General features: G+C 36.5%; 1 protein-coding gene across 1 annotated transcript; it reads left to right on the top strand.

Annotated features, from left to right (window-relative positions):
• The first annotated feature begins 8,299 nt into the window (after positions 1 to 8,299).
• SDR42E2 (short chain dehydrogenase/reductase family 42E, member 2) lies at positions 8,300 to 25,019 on the top strand. Its single transcript, XM_062588409.1, has 12 exons — positions 8,300 to 8,382; positions 10,604 to 10,839; positions 13,445 to 13,540; positions 14,336 to 14,396; positions 16,396 to 16,514; positions 18,171 to 18,246; positions 19,459 to 19,541; positions 20,105 to 20,242; positions 21,497 to 21,562; positions 22,404 to 22,467; positions 22,983 to 23,056; positions 24,263 to 25,019. The coding sequence occupies exons 2-12, from the start codon at positions 10,609 to 10,611 to the stop codon at positions 24,467 to 24,469; spliced, it is 1,215 nt and encodes a 404-aa protein (XP_062444393.1). The 5' UTR covers positions 8,300 to 8,382; positions 10,604 to 10,608; the 3' UTR covers positions 24,470 to 25,019.
• The last annotated feature ends 1,668 nt before the right edge of the window (positions 25,020 to 26,687 follow it).

Below are 26,687 nucleotides of genomic sequence, written 5' to 3' on the forward strand. Positions count from 1 at the left end.
CATACAATAAATACACAAAGATGCAGGAGAAAAGAAAGAATAGAATGAGGTTGTTTATGTATGTTAATAAAGACTGAGGGGTTTAAGAAGAATTTCTTCTTAAAAAGGGATTTAAGAACTCTCAGCTTTGCAGCTAGCTGTCTGAAGTATGGAGAAGAAAGCTCTGATTCTCAGACTTTTTTAAGAGAGATTTAAACAGACTTTTCTGCAACCAGAAAATCTTGTTTAAAATATGAGATAGACTTGTGTTTTAGAAACAATGTATCTGATTGTATTAAAAAGAGAAAGCCATTGACATACAGCTGGACATGAGAAAAGCAGACAAAACGTAGTTTAATCTCTTTGAACACTATATATCCGTAGCTTAATCGTTATTATTCAAGAAAAAAATTACATTTCTCTTTGTATAAAGGACAAGCTTTTGAAATGCATGTTGATGAGCATTTAATGTTCTTTTGCTAAACAGATAATCAGATGGAGCTCACCACCCAGAGCATCTTAACTTAATGCTAACATAGAATTGTTCTTTCAGTGCTAGCCGTAGAAGATGTGCTGTTTGTGTAATAATGGGAATAAGAACCTGCATCCTCTTTCACCTTTTGCCAGGGGCTTACAGCATGATACTGCATAAGTTTCTTAGATGCTGTGTCTCACTTTTCTGGCTTAGTAAGGAATGTGAAGAATGCTGTACTATTATAACTTCAGTTGCATTTAAGATGTTGGATTGGGATGATACATACTTTTGGTTTTAGATTACATCTCTTGTTGCATTAATATGGCATTATAATGCTGTTTTAAGGGCTACTTCACTCTTTAGAAGTATTTGATAAGTGCCAGTGTTTATCAGTAGATTAAATTTATATGAAAAATATTGTGGCCTGTCCCAGATTCAGATCCCATGATTTCTAGGTTTTGAAGCACTGATAACATGAATAAATTGGACTAATGCATGCATGCATGCATGCACTGAATTGTTTCTTTTGAAATGTGTTTGTATTCTAAAGGAGCATGTCACTATATTTGTTATTCTTTCATATTGATCAGCACAATGAAAACAACTGCACATCAAATATTGCTACCAGCCTGATAGAACTCCACTAGCAGGTATATACTTTTAAAATATGACAATATTAAATTGTAAACTCAACTAGGTTTTTGGGGGCTCAGAGGATCTAATGATATCGCATTTGATCATGTATGGATGCTTCTAGCTTTTAACCAAATGGTAAATGACACCAAAAAAAACCAAAACAAAAAAACAAAACAAAAAAAAAAAAAAAAAAAACAAAAAAAACCCCACTAATTTAGGAAATCTTCCTTTTTACTTAGAAGAAATCTTACTCTTTGGACTTGCTGTGCAGTTTAGATTAGTGGATCTTCTTTATTCATATTTGCATTTTGTCATCATTTCTGAACTTTGAAAAATTAGGATGGTCAATTGTAGTGAGATGTTGCTGTCAACTGCTAATTTAATGTCTTCTGTCGGTCAAAATATGATGATTCCTTTGTATGCAAATTTGCTAATCTACAGTAGTTTTCTCTATGTGTAGCTTTAAAAACTGTCACCTAGCTTTTCAAGCTGAAAACTATTTCATCAGAATTTTTTTCATTCTGTCTCTGAAGGTTAAATAATAATTTCCTGAAAAATTCTAAGCATAGGAAGATGTGATGTTTAGAGGAGAGTCCTGTTTCTGTCTCTAAGTTCCATTTTTCTTTTCCCTAAATTTGAAAACACTTCAGATCTCTGTTCTGATTGAAATGTATTTTGACACTCTGTTATCACTTACTTAAAACACAAATACCTCACCACTGTCACTTCTGTCATCCCTCTGTTGTTTTAGGGTCAGTATTTGTTATAAGAATGGTTGTTCTTGTAGTCACAAGTAGCTAGCTGCCCTTCATCACAACTACTTATGCCCTATTACAGATCTGTCCAAACTTTTTTGGAGCTGCAGAGAGAATCAGAGATTTCATACATGGCCCAAATCAGTCAGGCCACTCTGAGATCACATTTGTCAGTTGTACATATGACTAGGGACATGGATGTGAACAAGTGCGCAAGAAAGTGTTCAAAACCACATGTGAACAACCCTCCTTTAGAATAAAAAAAAAAAAAAGTGAAATAAATGAAGAGGATATCTTTATGCTAGAGTTATTTTTGCAAAATTCTAGAACTGTTGTGATACTTAGAAAACAAACATTATATTGCTAAATAGTAATAATGCAGAGCAACAGCTCTGCATGAGCTTGATAAAGCAGAGGAGTGGGGATAATAGATTCAATTTATGTGTATGTATTTCTTTGCTCATCTTTCAGTTTGTAGGTGCTGAAGACTGCTAAAACTCACAACCTCTGACTGTATACAACTTGTGAACAACTGGAATATCACCCAAAGAAGTATAGATTTTCAGAATGTGCTAATTATTGCCTGAAACAGGGCAATAGCAGAGAGGTAAAAAACCTCAAAACTGCAGCGTGTGATGATAGATATATTTGAGTACTGTACTACTACAAATTTATCTTTTTTTTTTCTGGAGCTCTTCTTTTCTTTTTGTGTTAAATATCAAGAATTCCTAGTGCATTAAAAACAGAGCGTATATTTATCTTTCTCCAAATGCCATTTCCACACGCAATGTAATTTATTCCTATTAAAAATGACAACTTTCATGCCAATTTTAGTAAAAGACTGGAAAAACCCAAGTGCATTAGCTTCTAGTCACAGTACACAAAACTAAAGAGGAGAAGCCATATCTTCAGACTACTAGAATCTTTCAGACTTCTGCATAGCTCTGTAATGATTTTATTATGCTTTATTTTTTAGAAAGAATTAAGACAAATGGCATAAAGTTTTATGTAGTCATTTATAACTGTAAAAATCAAATGATTTAAGTATATATTTTTTTAATACTAATTTTGGTAATATTCCTTAGTCAAGGCTGGTAGCTGAAATTCAAAGTGATCTGAAAGCCTGGGAAAGAGCAGCAGGAAAGCAAAACAGGAGTGCTAGAAAAGCCGGATACCCAAAGAACCTTCAGAGACTTTAGCAAAGAGCAAGATGTATCAAATGGCAGGACAAACTGCCTCAGAGCAAAGATATTTCTGCTACAATCAAGTATGAAATTTGGGAGAATCCAGAGTGGATGGGGAGCCTGCATACTGATATGCTATCATGTAGGCTCTCAGACAAGGTAGGACTTTCTCAACATAGAAACCTTGTATTTAAAGAAAGATGGAAGAAAAGGCTACTGATTCAAAAGAGCTCGGACAGGATTAGCCTCAGCCAACAAAAAGTGAAACTTAAATAGTTGCTTCTCAACTATTTAAGCCACAGTATCCAGGTTGTTTGTAAAGTGTCCCCCCGCCCCCCCCTTCTAGCTCATACGGAAAACCTCTTCATTTTAATTATTCATGAGAGCTAATGGCACTACTGCTCATAAAAATAAACAGCTGAAGTATTTTATAGTATACCTTGAGGTTTGGTATACCAAACCAATGAGCAACTTTTGTAAAATCAGTCCTTTTATTTTAATCTCACAGTCTGTCCTTCCTTCAGGCTCTGACTGTTCTGTATGTTCACAGAGAGAGGGTACATAGGTTTCCCAACTTCCTGGTCTGAATGTGCATCATCGCTGCGTGCTGATTTAATGCTGAGACAATATCCAGATATGTGTCTTCCTCTACATACCCTGGTTCTCACACAAGGAATCTTAGGCACGTGAACCCAAAGTCAGCAGCAGAGCATTTCAACTGGTCTGTAATTTAGAGGACCGGCAATAGCCACAAATATGCAGCTTCTCTGATGATTCCTAATGTTCACAATCAGCTCTTTCCACATTGTACGCTGTAATTCGGCTAAATATTTTCTTTGCTTGTCACAGCCTTTGATCCCTCTACAGTCAGAGGAAATCAAAATTGAAAGAAACCACAATGATATTTTCTTACAGCTCTTTTAACTAGCTGGACTTCTGAGGCTGTCTCATGGTGAGAAGGCAACTTCCCCAATTCACCCTTTCTATGCATACTAGGGCAAGGACAGTCAAGACCAACAATGCATCTGATTTCAGGATAGGGTCACATGCTCATCATCTTAAAATGTTGTTCTCACTTGACTCAGTATTTGTTATCTTCTTTTCTCCCCTCTAATTGCTTCCAGAGTGTGGCCTTAGGAAAATCACCATCTTCAACTTTTCATCATTATATCAACTTATCTCCCTCCTCTGCATAATCTCAAACACAATAACCATTTTATGCTGGCAGCTCACATAGCTACTTCAGTCTTTCAAATCTCATTCCTGTGTTCTTGACATAACTCTGACATTTCCTTGAAGGGATAGCCCTCAGCTCTAGCTGAAGATAGCTTAGAAAGAGAGCTCATTCTGTCTCTTAAGCTTTTCTGTTATTCTTCTGCCCTTGGGCACTGTAGAACATACCACTCTACCTATGACTCAAGTCAAATATCCAACTGTCATTTTAACTCAGACCTCTCTCTAGCTTTTAATGCTTAAGTTGCATCTCTGTTAAAGGATATGTTTTGCATAATACCTTCCACACAAATAAAAGCCCTCTTTCATTCTAGTACCTCACATTTGCAGTACTGCTCCTTTTGTTCTGGCCCGAAAATGCAGTCCTGCCTTGTTCCTACCTACCCAGCATGCTCCTGCTAAAATGATCTTTCTATCCTGTCACTTTCTTTATATCCTTCCAGCGACTCCTTATTTTTAACGTAACCCAATATAAGCTATTACTTTTACTTTTCTAATCTCTCTTGATTCTCATATCTACCATTCCATGATGAATCAACTGCAGATTGACCCAAGATACGCACTATTTTCAGATACCCTCTTACTTATTCTCTGCTCTCTAGACTCACGAAAAATTCCCATAACCATCTGCACAATTATTTGTTTTTATTCAAATCTTGACACCATTAAACAACCTTAAAACACCATTGAATACCTAAAAAAAAGACACCGAGACCATCGTCAGCTATGATAACTGTCAGGGTCTCCCCTCTCTAGCTACCTGTTCTTTTGTTATATTCTTAAAAAGTAGGTCCACTGAAGAAAGATTCATCTCCAATTTTAACTAATGTATTTAGGAAAGAGTTCTAAAGGCATACTCCCTTGGTAATTAACCTGTTAAAGAAATATGCACACCTGTGTCTGTAATATGAGTGTTTTCAACCTGATGGTTATGAAGTTCACCTTCTTTTCTTTCAGCTTTGAAAGATTTTTAGTTTTCACTATCTTCTAAAATTTTATACAATTTTAAAGGTTGTCTTTGTCTTTTCTTGCATCTCAAATGATGAACTGAAGACTAGTAGATGCATAAATAGCTTTGTCTTATGTACTTAAAGCTTTTATATGAAGCAATAGTTTGAGCAATGACAACTCTGAAGGAAAATAAAGGTTGACAGACTACTAATCACTAGGTTCAGGAAGCAAAACACCTAGGCTTCAAGGTAGAATACAAACACAATTGTTTGCCCATTATCTCTAGACTGGCCTTAGGTTTCTAACGCGCTTATGAAGTGATCTGCTGCATAATTCCACCATTACATTTGATGACAAAAAGCCCAGCAGTGGGCTGAAAATAAGCGCTGTATAGGGAATAAAGTATGTATCCTTTTTACAATACAAGTACAAAAGGTCATTCAGAAAAATGAAATGGTAGAACATAAACTGATAAATATTTCAGAATACAGAATAGATTTAAGATATAATTAAGGCATTTTGCAAGAGTTTAGAAAGTGTTTATTTGCATGGGTAAAACAGCTCTAATTTAATTTCATGTGAGATTTTAAAAAATGATTAAGGACTTCAAGGCATATCGTAGATTCTATTAGTAAAGAATTAAATCATTTCTGTATATCCAAATCTACTTGTAAAAAGCAGAAAGTCTTCTGTTTTATTCAGTTGTATAATTCTAGTAATGATCCTATTAAGTCATATATAGTTAAGAAAAAAAAGTATACTATCTCTTGTCTATTTGATTTTTTTATCAGAATCAACCTAAACAGAACTCAAATGTGTTCCTGTATGGACTTTTTAAACATAATTGATAAGCCTGTATTTAATCTATGTGCAATACTAGCAGCTGTCATCTGTTAGGTCTGCTGCATTCAGGAGAATATAGAAGGTTTGTCAACATTGCTCTGAACTGGCTCCGTCTCAGCTAGATCCCAAACTGACAAACCTACCAAGTTAATGAGGCCTGCTTAAGAAATAGCCAAAGCCCCAAACCCCTCACGTCCCTTTTGTAGGACGTGACCATGACCCTCCCTGGCAGGATACAAAGAAGTGGTGCCCACAGAACTGGCAAGGGGACAAACATGTTCCTTTGAATACTGGGGTCATGTACTGTCTTGTTTTTCTCATGCTCTGAATCCTACACAGTTCTTTAAGTGTATTGTTACGCAGTTTGGATTTATCAGGGGATTTATCAGCACGCAATTTAAAATTAACTTTCGTAATTCCTTCGTGAAATAGTGCAATTACCTTTCAACATTGCTTTGTAATCTGGATATGAGTAGCATTTTGATAAGCCAATATGATATTTCAGAAGTGTGGATCTTTTCTGTGTAAACGAACCGGCAAACATTTTGATACTTTCCTACTGTAGTCTATACAGTCATCTCCTAGAAGAAATGTTGTGTTTTGTTTTGTTTTGTTTTTCTGTGTGCCTACGTGAATTGTGGGTGGTTATAGGAGTAAAGGTAGAAAATGGTGGCAGGATAGAGTTGGTTATTCAAGACAGAAGGTAAGCGTAAGACCTAATGCAGCAGCACTTCTCATAGTACATTTAGTTTCTGTTTATTTCAGAAAGACTTAGCAGGATGTAGCAAATAAAACACTCGTTATCTTCCTGAGAGAGAAGTAGAAAATATCAGTTTTTCTGAGCTGTCTGCTTCTGGATAAGATGGAACCCAAGGCCACTTTAAGGTTCAGTTCACTGATTTTCACTGAACAATTACCGACTGATACGCTATAAATATGTTGGCCAGCTGCTTTTATTTGGGGAGGGGTTCTTTAGTAGACAGAAATGAATAGCTAAACCACTTTCTTTTTCGATAAAATGATAAAAGCCGTCAGTGCTGTAGATAGCTCAAAAGAGAGGATTCCGTATTCTTGGGAGTTTTAATCAGAGCTGGGTTTGTCGCACATCTTGCAATTTGAGAAATGCAGATTAGCTTGACATGTCCAAACATTTTAATGCAGACTACAAGGACTTAAATACATATATATTATGCTAAACTATATTTGCCTAGGTGTCAATTTGAGTTCTTGCCAACAAGTGACTATTGTAAGGCTTAAATTACATTTAAATTTCAAAGTCACCTCTGAGCTTGTGACATGTCTAACATACTAAAATTTAAATTTGTAGTCATTTATATTTAGGTTTGGGAGTGTTTCTTTAACATCTTAACTACTGCTTTGAAATCTACTTTAGGCACACCCATTTAAAAATGTAAGCTTTGAGTTCTCATTGTTTAATTTGTGAAATGATATGTGTTTAAAAAGTGCTTTAAAATCTTATGGTTAGAGAACTTAATTATTAATCAATTTAGTATTCATTTAAAATTCATTATTTAAGAGTAAATCTCCTTTTTCTGTTCTTTTGTCTACCAGTTAGTTTGCTACCTGCTCTTCACTGGTCTTGGGAACAGAACAACCCTTGCCTTGTGGCTACTGTTAAGCATCTTTGCAAATACTTAATTTGACTGGGGGTGAAGATAGAAAAGTCAGAATGAAAGTGCTAAGTATCGCTCCCAGACACCATTTTTTTTTCATTCATCTCTGTATCCAAACTTAAATTGAAAACTCTAGGTAGAAGGAGAAAGTACTTCCGTCTTCTGTTGTTAGATGAGATGAATTCTACCAAAGTTTCACAAAACTACGAGAGATTCTCTTCTGCACATTAGTGTTGTCTTTCTTATTCATTTTTTTAAATGAAGAACTTTTTTCTGTGTATTTTTTGAAAACCCTGAGTGAGACATTTCTGTATGCACAGATCTAGTGATCTACTACAATTTATCTGCAGAATGAGGGTAGCAGTGGTGTATTCATGTTATCTGGTGTATCTTACTAATGCTTTTACCAGTTAACAATAAGAAAGGGTCTTACAGGGAGACAACTTGTCATTTTTCTCTAACATAGAAGGTAAATTATCTACAAATTAAGCCCTGCCCTCTTACAGCTCCTAGCCCAGCCTCCAGTTACAAGGGAGCAGGAACAACGGAAGGACCTGAGCGCACACAAATATCTCTTTGAGTCTGAGTACCTGGTGCCCTTGTGTGACGGACTGTCCAGCAAAGAGAAGTGTCACCATCTTACTTGGAAAAGAAGAACTGGGAAAACACTAACATCCAGGAATCTTCCAACGGTAGTACTACTTCTCTAGCTCTTTTAAAAAACCCGAAATGTTTGACTCTTGTTTTCTTTGTGGAAGTCATTTCTACTGTTCTAAAATTTGAGATGATGGTAGGGGAGCTAAGAGGAACTCATAACACGTGAACTGAGTAAGATGTAAGTAGACTCATCATGCAGGATGCATGAATAACTTGAAACAGCTGCTATAAATTTAGAGGAACAGAAGAAAGTTACTGAAATAAGTATTTACTTGCAAGAAATTGTATACATTGAAAATTTGGCAATTATTTTTTAATTCCATGAATGTACTGATGATATTAGTGCTTTTTAAGAAAGATTTCTAGTAAAATCCTCAAATTTTTAAGATGTTTTTCAAGACTGTCCCCAGCTTAAAGCACACTTAAAGCAGAATGTAAGGAGATTATTAATGACAGGTGTCAGTATTCAAATGTATGCCATCTTTCAAATATGAGATAAAAATGATGCCTTTATATCGCGTGTGTGACAAGTTTGAACTTAGCTGTCCTCACCATGTATAAAAATGCACTGAAAGGTGCATTATTATGGAAGACAAAGTGAAAGAGTTTTATATGGCTTAAAACTACAGCACAGCATAATTCAGAGATACAAATTTAAATTTCTTTAATTTAACAGAAGAAACATACTTGTCTTAGGTTTACCCTATTGTTTTAATCTAATTTTTATTTGGAAATGTGGATTGATTTTTGGTTTTAAAATGTCTGAATATTTTTCAGTATAAGGAGTTTACGTTTTCGACTGTGTTATGCCATTGTCAGCTCTCTGAATTCAGTGAGGTTACACTAGTGTTAAAATGGTATAGCAGCATGGAGAATCTGCTGCTTCCCTCTGATTAGATTTAAAAAAACAGAATAAAAAAAATATTACAAGCAAAAAAATATAAAAAGTTAACTATGCAATGGCAAAAATAGTCTGTAACTTCGCATTTTCTTTTGCTTTTCTGCTTTTTTTTTTGTCACTGGGAAGTGATGCAGCTTATCATCATGCCCAGTTTCTGCATAATCTCTGCTGAACCCTGGTATAAATGGTTGAGAGTAAGCTATGCTTAACTATATATGCACAGCTGGTGTAAGATTTCTCCAAATACTCTCCTGCATGGGGATGCTGCTACAAGGACCCACTCTAACTATGAGAGAACCATAATAATCTGCAGGAACCTGACCCTGTATTAGAATTACACGCACCCTGTTTTGCTCGTGCTTAGATAAATTTTACAGTGATTTAATTTGACTGACTTTAGGTAAATGTATTCAGAATTTATATTTGGAGACTTAAGAGCCTAGATCCTAATTTGTAAGGGCCATGCTAAAAATCAAAACAATGGGAATTGTCTATGTGGGAAAATTGACTGGACTAATTTCTCCTAAGTATGTTATAATTTGGAATACGAGTCATTTTAACTGCAGAATGTGAGAATATTTCCAAAGAGAATTTATTATTGTAGAATAAACACACTTTTAATACAGGATAAAGTGTGCAAACAGGTAATTCCCATCAAATTGCTTATCACAGAATGATAATCTAACCAGTTTTCCCAGGTAAATGAACCCATAGGGCAGATGGCTTACCCATTCTGTTCCTTGCCAATCTGTCTGTATATGAATGCCCTGATGAGAACAATGCAGGCAAAAGTTGGTAACAACTAGACAGACATCTAAACCTGTTGTCTTTGTAACCAAACAAGTTTAAAATGGTAAGAAATTTTTGCCATTACTATTCTAAAGAACTTGACCTAGAAGTGAAATAAAGTAGATTTTAAAAGCAGAATCAAGTCTTGTATTCCTTATCTAATAATTTCCTGTCTAGTAGGCTAATATATGTTTGAATAAATAACTCAGAAGTCAGAGTCTTCAAGGAGAGAACGTTTGATATACTGAATATTAAAAAACGTAACTGTTAAGGTTAGGTAACTGTATAATGTTTGTAAGATCTTGTAATTTCCTCTGAGCTCTATATACCGTGAAACCTCTGGGAAAGAGGAGAACACTAAATCTTGGAATATAAAAGTATTAATATTCATTATTCATTACATATAGAAATTCCATAGCTAAAGATATGAATTTATAAATTTTAAGCATGTTAAGATAATAAAAGCATTACAGTCCTGAAAGGAACATTGTAACATGAAACTTACTGAAATTATTTACATCCTAGAGTACTATGAAGGAATTTTCAAGACAACTTTTATCTTGTAGTTGTGATGCAAGAAGAATCTACACAGGAGCTCCATGGGAGCCAACTGTATGACAGCAAACTAGAAGACCATGCTGGGCCACTGATTAAAAGAAGCAGGAAAGCAATGGTGACAGGAGGTGGAGGCTATTTGGGATACAGTCTGGGATGTGCTCTCATCAGGTCAGGAATTGCTGTTGTTTTATTTGATGTACAGAAACCTAAATGGGAAATTCCAAATGGAGCAGATTTTTTCAAGGTATGTTGAATTTTTTTAACTGTAGTAAAAAAGTTGGTCTATTTTCATGCATATTAGCAAGTTTTCCTCTTAGGAATTTTTGATAAAGATATTTTTCAAGGCTTTTATGAATGATAAGTCATGATAAGAGGTCCTCACATGCAGAAATAACTGATTGAAAGGTAGCAAACAGTAGGAGTCCAAGTGGTCAGTTCTCTCAGTGTCACCATTGAAGTCCAGAAAAGTCCTGTGTTGGGTTGTGCCATTCAACATATTCATGGCTGGCCTAGATGAGGGAGTGAGCAATGAAGTTTACTGCTCAAGCAAAGTTATTTACAGTAAAAAGATGAGAGCAGACTATAGGAAAAAAATAGGGATGAGCTTATAGGACTGAGTGAGTAGACAATAAAATGGCAGATGAAATTCAGCGCAATGCAGATGAAAAGAAGTCATATGCATGCAGAGGAATAATCCACACTTCAAAAAAATTGTTGGGGTCTGATCTGACTCTTACTACTCAGGAACAAGATCTGGGGGTTGTAATTGATAGTTTCATGAAAACATCATCTCAGTAGTGTTAAGAAATGATGTAAGGAAATAGTATTTTCTATTAGGAAAAGAGCTGAGAGTAAAATACAAAGCATTATTATGTTTATGGTTCACTCACACCTTGAATACTGTGTCTAGTTTTGGTCCCTAACCTCAAAGAGATATATTAGAATTGGAAAACATCCAGGACAGGGTAATAAAGATGATCACAGATATAGAACAGCTTCCATGCAGAGTGATGGAGGAAACTAGGACTTTGCAGTCTAAATAGACAAAATAGGCTGAAGAAGTCCTCTGAATGAAAGTACTTGGAGGCTGGAAGTATTGTGGGAGGAAGTGTCACATATGCTTGCCCTATTCCTACTCTTCCCTGGGCATTCATTTATGAGCACTGATTCCCTCTGAGTCTTTTCGATTTCAGAAATGTGTAATGTCTGCAAAAGAGGGAGGCAAAAATATTAATGGCTCACAACTGTCTGGGGAGGACAGCATCCCCCATCGCTCCCTGACATAGGGGGACACTAACTCCTCATGGATGCTTCACCGACTCAGGTTTGGGGTCTTCGGCACAGGGGTGTACTGGCACTTCGTGCATGTTCCTGTCATCTTACACAAATACTGCCTAGGCATAGGGCATCATTCAGCTGATCTTCTCTAAGTGCTTAGCACAAGAACTCTTCGGTAGCACTACCCAGAAAGCTGATGGCAAAGTGGAAGGTGATCACAAGATCCTTGTCCGGTAGGTGACCGAGGTGGTGCTAGTTTTGCTCATCCTAGCCATGTCACCATGACAGGCAGTGAGGGGGATGCAAGAAGGTGCCCTGCGTGGCTCTGCAGTGGGCAGACTGCCAGGCTAGGCAGATGTTTAGTCTGACCAGGGATGGCTGCTCTTACGTTGAATTTCATAAGTAGCTTGTATATAATATGGAGCAGTGACAGAATATTAACAAGGAACTGTTCAAAAGGCATAGGCATAGTTTGTAATTGATGTAAATCCACATAACTTGATTTAAGTTAGTGGACTTTAACTAACTAAGGAGACTCAAGGGATGTGACTGTGACTCGGGGGATTTTCTGAGAACGGGTTTTTTAGAATTCAATTTAGAAAGAATAAAAATTTCAAAGTGTAGATGAATTACCTATAGCGTGGAACTAATGGATTTCTGGCAAATAAAGTAACAATTTACTTCAGAGATCCAAAGCTTAATCAGCGATTTAGAGATTACTAATAGGATTTATACTATTTATCTATTTCAACATTTGCCAACCTCAGAGGAAAAATTTAAATGTCAAAGATTGATTAGTAACCTCTTAACATTACCTCCAACTATATCTTTTGTAATTATTCTATCAGTTTCCTCACAGTAAATTAAATATCTAATACAAAAATGTCATCATTTCATAAAATAAAGGTACTATACTTGTATTGAAAAATGTATGCATGTAGAGTATAGTATTCCATACATAGTACAGTATTTGATACTAGATATGGTGTGTGTGCATATAACACAGTACAATATTCACTACTCTATACCACACCATATAAATCAATTATAATGCAACAGTACACTAATACAATATTAAATGCCTGTTCTGCATAATCTTTAGTTTTAACCTTGTACAAAACTATGTTTAAAGTTTGTCAGTCTGTGTGACTTAGAAAAAGCTTAAGGTGTGATCGCTTACAAAAAACGGGGTTCTCATGCTGATTCCATGGTGAACAGCTGAATCCTTCCTGCTATGATTTACTGTCATTTTGGCATGATTCTCCAAGCCTCAAGCATATGCTGCTCCCATTCAAGTCAAACAAGTTTTGCTAGCCTGCAGGCCTAAGTGTGAAAATATGCCTTACAATTGAGGCCAACAAGAGTCATACTTGCTTTTCAACAAAATATTAACAAAATTCTTAGTCACATTTATTGCTCTACATGTTTGCAATGTTTTATTTAATGCTAATTAAATATTGTGAAAAATAGATCAGAATGACTAGATTTTCTTTAATTGCCATAGTTAATACTAATTGTATGGAGAATGTAATGAGCTCCAGTATTCAAAATCTATTTTTTTCATTTTACAGGGTGATGTGAGGGATTATGATGCACTGTTCAAAGCATGTGAAGGAGTTGATTGTGTTTTTCATGTGGCTGCATGTGGAATGTCAGGACTAGAACAAGCAAGTACAATTGTCTTAATATTTTCTCTACTCTTGTGATAGAAAAATTTTTTCAGCATATATAAGTCAAGGAATGTGATTAAATGATATTTATTTCAGACAGCAGTTAATTATAAGGGTCAGGTCACCCACTCGGGGAAACAGAGAGGTGTTTCTTAAACAATAAATGTCAAAGCATGGAACTAATGCACTACTCAAAATACTGTTGCAAATGAGCTCATAGATTTAGGATCTTGCATACGAAAGCATATCCTTTTTCCTTAATCTGAAGAGGTGTGACAATGTTGCTGTAGAACTAACATCGAAGCTTCTCCTAGTGAACTCGTTGCAGCCATTGAGACACTGACTAGCAACTCAGTATAGTTACGCTAAATATTGATGATATTCACAAGGGAGGTTTATTAAGGCATTCATGAAGCTACTAATTTATTTCTGGGAGTAGGACAGATTGCCACTAAAACAAGAGTTTGTGAAAGCTTTCAGGGAACATAAATCCTGCAGTGATTCCTGTTTCTACACCATGGATTATCTGGGGCAGGACAGAAAATTGAAGCACCGTAATTTGCTTCAAGAGGCATTTTAACTTTTTTTTTTTTTCCAATGTTACTTATTCACAAGTTGATCAGGAAAATAAAAATGAGATTGGAAGAAATCAATGTATGGCAGAAAGACAGAAAACTGTACACGTACAGAGCAAAATGGCCACAGCTGGTTCTAAGTCTGGCAATTGCAACTGTTGTATTGTGAATACAAATTGTTAAATTAATCAGGTATTGTGCAAACTTTTATTTCTAGCTTCAGAAGAAAGACCAGATTGAATCCACAAATGTTGGCGGCACAAAACTAATAATTGATGGTATGTACCTAAATTTTCTTCCTTTGCACCTATTTCAAACCAGCTGAAATCAGTGAAGAGATTCCCTGTAAATTCAAAAAACTCTTAATTGACTGTTTCTTATATTGACTTGGCAGTTAAAAGAGGTTCTTCTCTCATTACTCACAAAGTAAAATGTGAATCTAGGTTTGCAGAAGCATTCCCTGATGTAAGATACCTACAATAGATCTAAAGATACCTACAACAGATTTAAAGTATTTCTTACTTCTAATAAAGACGATGAATGTTTTGGCTGGAATGACACTCAGGCCCCATTAAAACTGATAGGACATTTGTCACTAGTTTGAACTGAGGGCAGATTTTCACTCTGGACTGCATCTTTTGCCAAACCAAATTAAATTCCCCTCAATGTACCAGTTATCTTTTCCCTTCACTGTGTAATGCAGAGGTATTATTCTTTCCTCATAGAAATATCATGAGAGATATAACACTGTTTGTTGTCATGTAAACATTTGCTAAAGGTGCCATAGAAGTGGTAAGTATATTTAGCTATTATTTTATGACATTAGTATAGTAAATTGTCCATCCTTTTGACCACCATTCAAATGTAACCCCTTTTAATTATATATTATTTTTAACTACTCTCTCAAAAATGATTGCAGATTTTGTCAAATTCAATTCCAGATAGAACATTTTGAAGTGTACTGTAAATGCCAACTCTACTTTCACTTTGGTTTTGCCTGAAAAGACAAACGACAAAGCAAATCAAGAAGCAAAATGGCAACAGGAGCTTTAATTTAGACCCGGTTTAATGCTGCCTGTTGATTACTGTGGACTCTGATTACTGTGAAAAAAGCAGGATTAATTAAAGTGGTAGACAGGTAAAACTCCTAATGAGATAGAGGGAAGATGTTGCCACATTTTTCCTTTTTCTTACCCAACCTCTGAACCCACAGAAACATGTCATGTCATTTTCTATGGGCTTCCAACAAATCAAAAATCTAAGAGGAGCACGAACCCTGAGACTCCGTGTTAGTTTATATTTTATGAATACATTTTATTATTGTTTTTTTTCCAAGTATTTATAACAAAATAATTACTTTCAAAATGAGTCAGTAAGCCAAGTGGACTGACTGCTATGCAGATTCTGAAAGCTATCTCCAGACTTTGTGAATATTAATTCATTTAAACTTTAGAAGCATTGTTAAATCAAAATGAAATTCATCTTATTCAAGTTTGCAGTGACATATATGCAGCTGAATTTAAACATAATATCTTACAGTCTAATGACTGGAATCTCTAATTAAAACTTTGTTTTGTAAATATTAATTTCATTTGTACTGAACATACTACTGCTTATATACTTTCCTAAAACAGTGTATATTTTCTGCTAAAATATGATTTGTCACTATTACACAAATGCAATTTTGTCACACACTGGAGAGAGCTAGCACATTTTCATTGTCAGGACATGTACTGGACTCCATGAAATTATAGTAAAAGAAGCAGTACTGCTCACTGCTGAAATAAAAGCAGAAAAATGGTCTGTAGGCAGGCTGCTGTCCACAGCACTATCCTACAGAAAGAAGCAGGGAGTTTTGTGTGGTATTTTGTCACCCAAGAAATGTTCATGTTGATATTCTGTTTATTCAAGTCATAAAATGAAAATGTTTTAGGAAATAATTCTGAAGTAAAGAAGGATGGTTACTTTTCCCTCCCAAGAAAATCTCTCCACCTGATGACTACATTTTAGTGGTGATATGAGTGTTGCAGGTACATAATCATAAAATATTTGGTGACCATAATATGTAATACTTAGATAGCAAATACTTAGAGTGAAAAAATCTACCTGAATAAAAGGTAATAATATGATGCTAAATGATAAATTACTGTTAAAAGATTACCTTTATATATATAATATATATAATGATTATTTTCAAAAAGAGAAGTTTCCAGTTCTTACGGTTTTTCTCACTCTTTAGTTTTGCTTTAAAACAATTTATTTTGTATACCATTGCAGTCTGCAAACAAAGGAATATCCCTAGACTGATCTATACCAGTACCGTGAACGTGGTGTTTGGAGGGAATCCTATTGAAGAAGGAGATGAAGAAACTGTGCCATATTTTCCACTGGAAAAGGTACTCTGTTCATGTGATGGAATGGCATTTTAGTGTGCTCTGAACTAGGCTATGTGAAGGCCGTTCTGGGAACAGAAGATGTTCTACCATAGTTCAGATCAAATTCTATGAAATTATTTTTCATAAATGAAAATTGACCCATGATAAATAGAGGGATACTCATATCACAGTTACCTTAGCCTGCAATAACTAGACATATTTGAAATGGTAAAATACATAAAAATGAGTAAGGAAAGTGAATTTGACATTTAGCAAGAAGATTTTGGGGGCAAGATCTTCCAAAGAACCATCTGCTATGTAAAAGTTGAACACTATGGCCCCCTATGAGCTTTTGCACTGAAGAATGTTGTTAAATATCAGTTCTACATCTTCACTCACACTCATTTTTGCTTCTTTCAAGTTCCCAAACTTTGTTTTATTGCTGCAGGCCAGACGCTAGTTACAGTCACCACAAGGCTGCTCCAAAATACTACTTCCTACTTTGCTATGATCATTTAGAGAATGTTTCCCAGCCAGAATATGGAGCTCTGTGTTCTGGTCACTCTTGTCCTTTGCTCTTCCTGCTCCCAGCATACTGCCTGCACTTAGGAGCTGTAATTGTGGACTGCACATCCTGCTGAATATATATTTGTGTCCAGGAATCCTAACTAGGTGTGACTACTGCTCCATTTCGGCCTCCTGAGATATTTAGTTGGAAATGTCGGTTGGTGCACAGCCTTCATAGCATCTCAGACTTCTAAGAAAACATTTCAGGAATTTGCAATTAATTGCACGTGTCTGAGCCCTAATCATGTTTGCTCCAATGGTGACCATGTAATGGCGAGCAGGAGAGGTAAGGTAGGGCTTGGAGAAGGCAATGCAGGAGGATTAAGCCATCTGAGAGTAGAAGAATTTTCGAAGGTGTGATTTTTAGCTATATTTTCCAGTCAGAGTATTTGATCAAAGCGTAAATATTGGCATATAATGGGGATGTCTCTTTTAAGACTGTATGTAGTATGGTAATACAAAATTCAAAAGATGCATAAATAAATAGTGTGGATAGATAGTTGCTTAACCAGTATGTACTAAATGTGTCCATAATCTTATTGCTTAAATATACTTGGACGCAATTTTTTTTAAGTTAACAGTAAATAATACAGTTGGGGGAGAACCCTGGCAAGTAGTCTCAATAGGAAATGGAAGCACTTTTAGGAAAATCTAAACTTTTCATTTCACATTTAAGTTAATATTTTTTCCCCAAATTCTAAATGAAATTATTAGACCAAACAGAACATTCAGCTTAATATTTTTTTTCAGTACATCTAGCACAAAAAGTAAGTTACATAATTCCATTTTTGTCACAAGTATCTCTCTTCATGAAGAATAATCTGAACCTTAATAAATTTTATAATCAATAATTTTCTTTATGTAAAAGTAAAAACTAGTGGATTTCAATTTTCTGGAAAGCTAAACTTATGCAAATAAAATATAAGCCTGATAATTTTTGTCATAAACAAATCATATGTGCCATATCTTGTCATTAGATCTTGTTCAGTTTTACTCAGCTAGTCTACAAACTGGTAAGATTTAAATGTTATCAGATATAAACAATAACTTTGCATTTACAGATACAATAATGTAATTAAAATATTGATCATATTCTGCCTTTCTTTATAGCATTTTAATCATTATTCTAGAACAAAGGCAATTGCAGACCAAATGGTTCTTGCTGCTAATGGAACTTTACTCAAAGGTACTTATAAAACATTTGTTTTTTCCCGTCATTAGTAGTGCTAATGAGTAGTCCTTTCTTTGATTACTGATTTATCAATAAGTAGTGTATTTAAATTAAATAAAATAAGGATTTTTAAAAATTTTGTTTCTCTCTTCAGTGGATGATTAGTTTTTGTATGTGTATACACAGACAGGTAGGAGCTTATATACAAACAACAGATTGGAAAATTCAGAAAATTTATCCTTGCTTCTTTAAATCATTTTGAAAGTTTAACAATTTTACTGTAAATACAGGAGTTGCACTTTCATTCCCCATTCAGTCTATTATTTTAAGCTTCTCTAATAATACCAGCAGTCTCTAAGCTCTTTCCAAGAGCTCATTCTTATAATCCCCAAAGCTTTACAGGTGTCTTGCACTTGCTGCTGCTTAAAACAGATTGGCAATGTCAGGGTTGTGCCATGGCTAAAGTCAAATGTGCATGAATAGTTGTATACATAGCAAGGGAAGCATTTAGCTTTGCTTTTTCATACACATTTTGATACTTTTATCAACTTCTATGGACTGAAAAGTTCACAGATACACACTAGATGAGGATGCAATCTTAGCATCCTTGAATAATTAGTGAGTAAATGCCTGCCCCCTATTAAACTTGCCCACATACAAGGGTGATTGTGCCTGTTACCAGGAGTGTGCTCAGTCTACTTACTAATTTGCATGTAGAACTTAAAGTATTAATTTTGATTTAGAATATTCTGACTAATTTGAAAACCTCTATCTGGGGGACCTTTTCCACTCCTTTGTGGTGCCATTGAGCTGCAGTCAGGCAAAGTGGCTAAATATAGCTAGCTGAATGATTTGCTTCCTGTCTTGTATATGCCTGTGATTCTGGATGAAAAATGTATTTTATAAATTTACATAAATAACAGAAAACAAAAGTCTATCAAGCAAGGGGCATACCTGTAGAAAAGTACAACTAGTCCTGTCCTTACGAAAACTCTCCTGTGGTCAGAGTGATTCAGTTTTGCAGGTTGCTCACCTAGAATCTTTCACTAGTATTGAATTCACTTTTACACAGAGATGAAAACAAACTACTAGGTAGCAGAATCACATAGAATGATCAAATTTGATCCTTTACTTTCACAGTATAAAAATTCAAACAGTATATGTGGTTTACCTGCAGTATGATGATACCAGAGCTATTTGACAATCACATGTTGTTACCTCTTCTAGGAGGCGACAAACTCCGTACATGCGTGCTTCGCCCACCAGGTATATATGGACCAGAAGAGCAGCATCATCTGCCACGAGTAGCTGTATGTGTTTTATAATTAGCTCTGGAGGACAGTACAAGTAGATAGTTGTAAGGGTGTAAGGTTGTAAGAGGGAAGTATCTTGATTGCAGATCTTAACAATTTCCCCCACCAAAAAAAATACTGTGAAAGCTTGGTGACAGGTCATGTAGCACAAGATTACAAATAGCATGATATGGTCATTGCAGAAATGGAAAGGATCAAGCTGTACTTTTAAGCGAAAATAAAAAAAATCAATAGCTAAAATGTCATGCTAGAAGAACTAAGTTTGCATCCCTGAATTTGTAATGAAAATATTGTTTTATAAATATATATTTGAGTTTCAGAATAATATTGTCTCAACCAAATGCTGTAATGTCATCCTATTTTACCACTACAGATAAGTGCAACAGAACTTGATTTATAAAACCACCAGCTACAGTTGTTTTGTGACAGTTGTATTGTATTTTTATGCAAATACAGCAAATTATTATCTTTAAAGCATTCAGATTGAGACAAAATGAATAACATGCTGCATAAGAAGAGACACTCTTCATGTAACTATTTCATGTTTTATGTTTCTACAGGTCAATATCCAGCGGAGACTATTTAACTTCAAGTTTGGGAATCACAAAGTTCGAATGAACTGGGTTCATATAGGAAATTTAGTACAAGCTCACTTACTAGCTGCTGAGGCTCTCACCTCTGAGAAGGGTTACGTAGCTGTAAGTAAACAGTATAGACATCCTGTCCCTGTAGCTATAGTTCTCAGATAAGTTGAATTATTGTTGCTTTGAGATCAAATGTTCTTAGGCTATCTGCTAAATTCTCAAAAATGGTGTGTGGTTTCATAGGTATAAGCACAAGCCCATGGAATGTGTAAATGCATGCAAATGCATTTGTTAATATTTTTATAATGTCTTTTTTTCTGTTTTGAAAGTGTACCATTTCCTGCTTGATTAGAGCAAGTAACATTTTTAACCAGGTTAATGTGTTTACCATCACACAATTCTATATTATCTGCTATTCTTTTAAAAATAAAACAGATTCTGATTCTAGATGCATAAAATTTAGAGCAACTGTTCTGAGGCATTGTCAGTTTAATTTTTAGAGTTGAAGTTTACAAAAAGAAATGTACAAAATTAATGGATGCTTTGAAAGTTTTTTTTTTTTCTTCATACTGCTCAGAACTGTAACAACCTGAGGACTGTGAAGCACTGCCAAACCAACAGTGTTGCAGCAGTTGCTCCATTCACAGCTCCTGAAGGGTCGGTGTATGCACATACGAAATAGGCGTGGATACCTCTGAACATCCCTCCATGTGCTGTCAACTAGTTAAGTGTTTGGAAGCTGTGCAGCTGTATTAGACTAACATAATGCCCAAACTCTTGGGCTCTGCTTGGGTACTCAGGTGTTTGCAGCACTTACAACTGGATGGACTCTACATCCAGCTCATAGCTGCCAAGAAAATATTGCCTGCACATTCAGAAGGCTGGAGGAAGACAGACTGGAAGCCAGAAGTGGATTAAGGCACTGTAACGTGTCCCACAAAATATATAAAATGGATTTGTTTTAATCAGAAGATCAGTCAGATTTGGAACTTGACCTTGAAAAGCTATATGTGTTAATGTGCTGTCAGTGTTGCCACCTCTGCTGAACTCATGAAAATTCTGCCATTGTTCATCATGAAGAACAGCTTAACACTCTAACAGTTGGGTTACTACACAACCTAACCAAGCTCTGACCTATATTACAGCACAGTTAATCATAATAACTGTTACCACACTAAGGTTACCAAAAGTAAGAGACTTTGAGATCACAGTGAGGTCCAGTGAAGGTAGTTTGTTGACCTGATTTGTGTATATTCACTGTATGTGTGCTGCTGTGTCATTCCCAAAAGCAGCAAAGTCTGAGAGAAAGGAAATGCTGTCCTGTGCACAGTGTTTTTTCTAATGTTTTTTTCTCTGCTTCTTTAACAGAGTGGTCAGGCATATTACATACACGATGGTGAAAACGTCATATTTTCTGAATGGATAGTCCCTTTAGTATGTATTGCGCATACATTAGCTCTAATGCAGTAAATGTAACCTAATCATATAATTAACTAAAAGACTGTGCTAACTAAATGAAGATCTGGGCATATTAATTACTGAATTAACAAACACTAAACTTAAATCAGTCCTGTTCTCCCTGCATATTCTGAAGTTCCACTGTCTTTAAAGGAAGTTTCAGGTATGCATGAAAGTAGAATTTGGCCCTTACTGTTTTGAGAGAATTTTGCTAATCAGATATAGAACCTGACTCTTCAATATTATGCATCTCTTACCTTATGTAGACAGCAGCATTTGTAAAGCAAGCCCACGGTGCGTGTAAGCTTCTATTACCAGCTGGCAGCCTTTTTATACCCGTTGTTTAATTCTCTCTTCTGCTGTCAACAACAGCAAAAAAGGAAGGGCCATTTAGACCATTTCATATCTGTAAATCTAAAATAGAGGCTACATTATGTTTTCATTATTAGCAGGCTAGGATTTTAGGAACATGCTAGAGTACTGATCCTACAATGCCAACACAACTTCTGGGGAAATAGTTGTGGTAGAACTATGGGACTGTATGTAAATACAGACAAGTATCCCAATCTGGGTCACCTGCCACTTGGAAACAGGTTTGTTTCCCATATACTAACTAACTGTATTTGAAAGGTCAGAAGTGAATGGGAAAGAGTAGGTTTCAATTGTATTTCTTATTATCAGTACTGATCAGAAGATTAACTGGAAAAAGTTTAGATATATATTTTATCAATATTCATTTTTCCATTTTTGCACTTCATTGATATCCCTCAGTTTGATACTGATTCTCTGTTCTTCTTTCATTTTGTACCCCTTCCAGTTTGAAAAATTGGGCTACAGGAAACCATGGATACATATTCCTGTTCTCTTTCTTCGTATAGCAGGTAAAAATAAAAATACACATTTGCTTATTGTGCTATTTATTTTATAATTTGTATTATTAATAGGAAGGTACATGATACTTCTGTAAAATTCAGGGACAAAACTATAGAAATTATGTAACTTAACATTATTACAATTACTTAAATATTGCCTTTAGGAATTTGGAATTAATAATACCAAACAGTATCATGATAGACAATAGATGAAGTTTAAAAGCTATTAATAAACTGAGTTCATCGTGTACCCTTTATAATACTTCAAATTTTATAATACTTTATATATTATATAAAAATTATAATATTCTATAATATATATTATACTGTATGTTTATATTATATATATAATACTTTAAATATATATACCTTTATAATACTTAAAATACTGCCTATAAATTAAACACTCACAGAATCTTAATTACATCCTCTGATGTCAGTAGGAATTATAGGATGTTCAGTGTCAGCATTATCTCAGTTTATTATTATCCAGCTGTCTCATTAAGTAACTTTCTATTTCACAGCCACTGTGATGGAATATCTGCACCTGGCACTGAAGCCATTTTTTAGCTTTACACCTTTCTTGACAAGAAATGAGGTAAATACATACAAAGAGAGAATTCTTACATATTTCTGATCAAAATTGTAATAAAGTATGTGATAAGTCCACTGGATACAGACAGGATTGTCTGCATTAGAGCTCTATTTTTCTATTCAAGGCTTAGTCCATTTAAGGCTTTGACAGTCATTCTGTAACATCATTTTTCCATCCTGTCCTGGCCACTCCCCATGAAATCATCAGAAATGAATCCTTACTTGAAGATTAGATGATCCAGAAGAACATCCTAGAGGCACAAGACACTAACTAGCACGGAGCTGGCACACAGAGGAAACAGGCACCACACAGTCATTTCCAATGAGCTGTCCTGTGCTGTGGAACTGCTCATTAAAGGAAGGTGTTCCAAGAGTACAGACCAGGGGTCCCTGGCCAAAGGGGTAGCAGTCATCATAAGATAGGGTGAGGCAAAAATTAGAAAGCCCACTAAAAAGTAATTCTAAACTGGAATGAAAAGTCCATTTCCTGCAAACAAAAATTGGGTAAATTCATTTCAATCTTCTATATGATGTTATGATTTCTAATGTAAGTCAAAATGCTTTAACTGATCTATATTTAAAGTATCTATATATTTAGTAACTGATATATATCTCAAACATATTTTTTCAATTATCCCACACTTTATCTATCTGTTTTTATACTTACTTATACATTAATTCTACATCTGAAACACAAATCGTTAAGGCTATGCAACTTGAGTCCTTTCTCAGGTCCCATGCTTTCAGAGATGGAGGATATACTCTCCAAAGTGCCTGTCTTCCCCTCTTTAGATACGCATTTATGACAAGTTGAGAAGCCTGCCGCGCACCTCCAATGCACTTATCCAATTCTATTGCACATTTCTCTGTACAGAAGAGCTAGTTTGAGGAAACTACACTGATTTGTTGCATGCAATTTCTTTATTTCTTTATCAACCATTCACAAGTAAGAAATCACTGTCATAGATGCCATCTGTGCCCAGTCTACAGAGGATGTTGTTACAAAGCTTTGGTGTTTTACCTGTAAGCCACAGAAACTCATTCTATTAGCTCTTGGACAACACTTGACTCCTAAACACTCAAAAATGTACATGTTTATCTTCATTCATGTTTTAAATTCCTGCATGATATTATTGTTGATATATTTTCATCCAAGTTTTAGGACACCAAACATTACAGTCACTTCCATAACCATTTTTTTGGATTTTAGGTGTGGAACGTTACTGTAACGCATACTTTTCGAATAGACAAGGCACGAAGTCAACTTGGTTACAAACCAAAGAAATTCTCACTAGCGGATTCTGTGGATCATTATCTTAAAACAAGACCTATTTGTCAAGACGATCATACATTCCTTAAAATGTTGTTTGCTTTTGGCATTTTGTTAAGCTTGGTCTGTCTGTCTTTCTTCTCCTAAAACCTAACAGGTACCCATCTGTTCAATAAAACTTAATGTTGGTTTTGAGTATTAATGATCTGGTCACAGTACATTCCTGTTACTATTGAATTCATTATTCATTGTTCTTATTATATGACCACTCCTCTCTGATTTAATTTTTTTTAAAAAAGAAAGAAAACATAGGAAACATCAGTAACTGTCCTGAAAGGATAATGGGATGTCACAAAATTAAAGGAGTTCACCACTGATAAGTGCAAAAATTCATGAATCTATTGTTTCGTAGTGAGAATAAGTTTCTAAAAATGATAATTTAAAATGATAAGAAATTGGAAGAAGAGGAGCATTGTAGGACAGCAGTGCTGAACAAGACCAGTAGCTCTGATGAAGAAAAGGTTGACTAGAAACTCCTCTGATGAAGCCACTGCTACAGCTACTGCATATGAGTGTGAGGAATACTGAAGACCTGAGAAATAGTACAAAAACTATGGAAAATATGTATTTATAAATAGTACATGGTGAGTGGACCAAAAGTTATATTTGTTGTTCAAAAGCTATGTAAAAGATGCAATAAAATGGTATTATGTGTATCTGTAAATAACTTTTTTGGTGTGAGAATAAATAATAATTGGACCAATTACTATTTGTAAGGAGTACGTGGAAGCAGAGGACAGAGAGGGTGCTGGAGTTCAGCAAGCAGGTGAACTATCCTTTCTTGGAAGGGAAGCCAAGTCACGTCATCCGTGATCCCGTACCCAGTGCGGTGTTAGCACTCTGTCTGCTCTGTTCATTCAGTGAATTTCCCTTTCAGGGTGAACAGGCAGACCAAGCACTCCGCCGTGTGCAAGGATCCAGCCTCTCTCTTTTCCCCACCTTAGCACTTATGTTAGATGCCACTTGGGTGGCCTGTACTACCTGAGCAATATGATGTGCATCTCTGATAGTTTTCCCGTGTAAGTTGTACCTTGTGCCTGTGTGGATCCGCAGAAGATAATGATGTCCACTCATTATTTACCCTCCTCTTGTATTAACGCTTTCCAGCATTGGTGACGGCTTTCTCATCTCATCTTTAAATTCGCAGGGTGCACAGGAGAACTAACAGCCTCTCTACGAGGATGAAACGTTACTATATCCAGATAATAGACAGTGACAGAAAATGTGAGCAACCACAAGTTACCACTGCAGCTTATGTGAGCAAAGATTTGTTTTACTTCTCTCTCTTTTCTGAGCAAATAGTTCTGTGAGCAGCGAAGCCAGTGCAGCCCACTCCCGCGTAGATCTGCTTTTTGATACTGTCCTTGCCCATACGAACTGAGCTCGTACTGCCCCCCTTCCCTTCGCGGGGTACTGCCGAGCCTCTCCCCTGTTCCTCACCGCCTCTGGTCAGGAACTTCCAGAATATCGGTATGTTTGAGACCCTTATGGACTCAGTCAAGTTTGGTTAAAACAAGCTAGTAAGTTCAAAATTTATCGGAGGAGAGGTGCAGCTGGCCGGCGGGCGCACAAGCAAGCACAGCACAAGCCACCGCCTAAACCGTTTCGCTGGAAATGTGGCATTAGCGTTCCAACTCTGTGCACACGTATTTAACCCGCTTTTTAAAGCAGCTATTTATAAACGTTTCATAGGTCGTTTCGTGGCTTAGGACTGCCCCGCAGAGCGCGCCGGGCTCCGCGGGAGCGGGGGCAGCTCGGCGCCCTGCGGCCGCGGCGCTGCCGGCTGCGGCGCGCCCGGTTACGCGCTTCTCCCCGCAGCGCAGCAGCGGTGCCACCAACACCGAGCGGTCAGTGTCCTGGGCGGTGTAAAGCCGGCAGTAGCGGCAGTCACTGAGACCGCTCTTGGCGTCAGCCCGAACAGCCGTTCTCTCGTTTCGGCCTGCTTCGAGCTGGCTCCTACCGGGGTCACTTTAACAAACATTGGGAGCGTGTCCTAAAATGATTAAAACTTAATTTGAGCGTTCAGACGCGGCGCAGCTACAGCGGCGAGGGCAGAGGCGCCGAGGGCTGAACCGCGGCGGGCTCCGCGCCGCGCCGACCGCGCAGGCGGCGGCAGCGCCGTGCCGGATGCTCCGCGTCGCCCCGCGCCGAGCCCCCGCACCCACCATCCGGGCGGCCACGAGCAGACGCCGCTCCCGGCCGCCAGCAGCCCGCCCAGGGGGAGCCCGGCCGCGGGCGGCATGCCCTGCCGCCGCCGCCGCCGCGGGCAGGCGCGCGCAGGTGAGAGCCCGCGGGGGCGCTGGGG

This window comes from Rhea pennata, chromosome 15, assembly GCF_028389875.1.
Source record: "Rhea pennata isolate bPtePen1 chromosome 15, bPtePen1.pri, whole genome shotgun sequence".
Classification (NCBI taxonomy): Eukaryota; Metazoa; Chordata; class Aves; order Rheiformes; family Rheidae; genus Rhea; species Rhea pennata.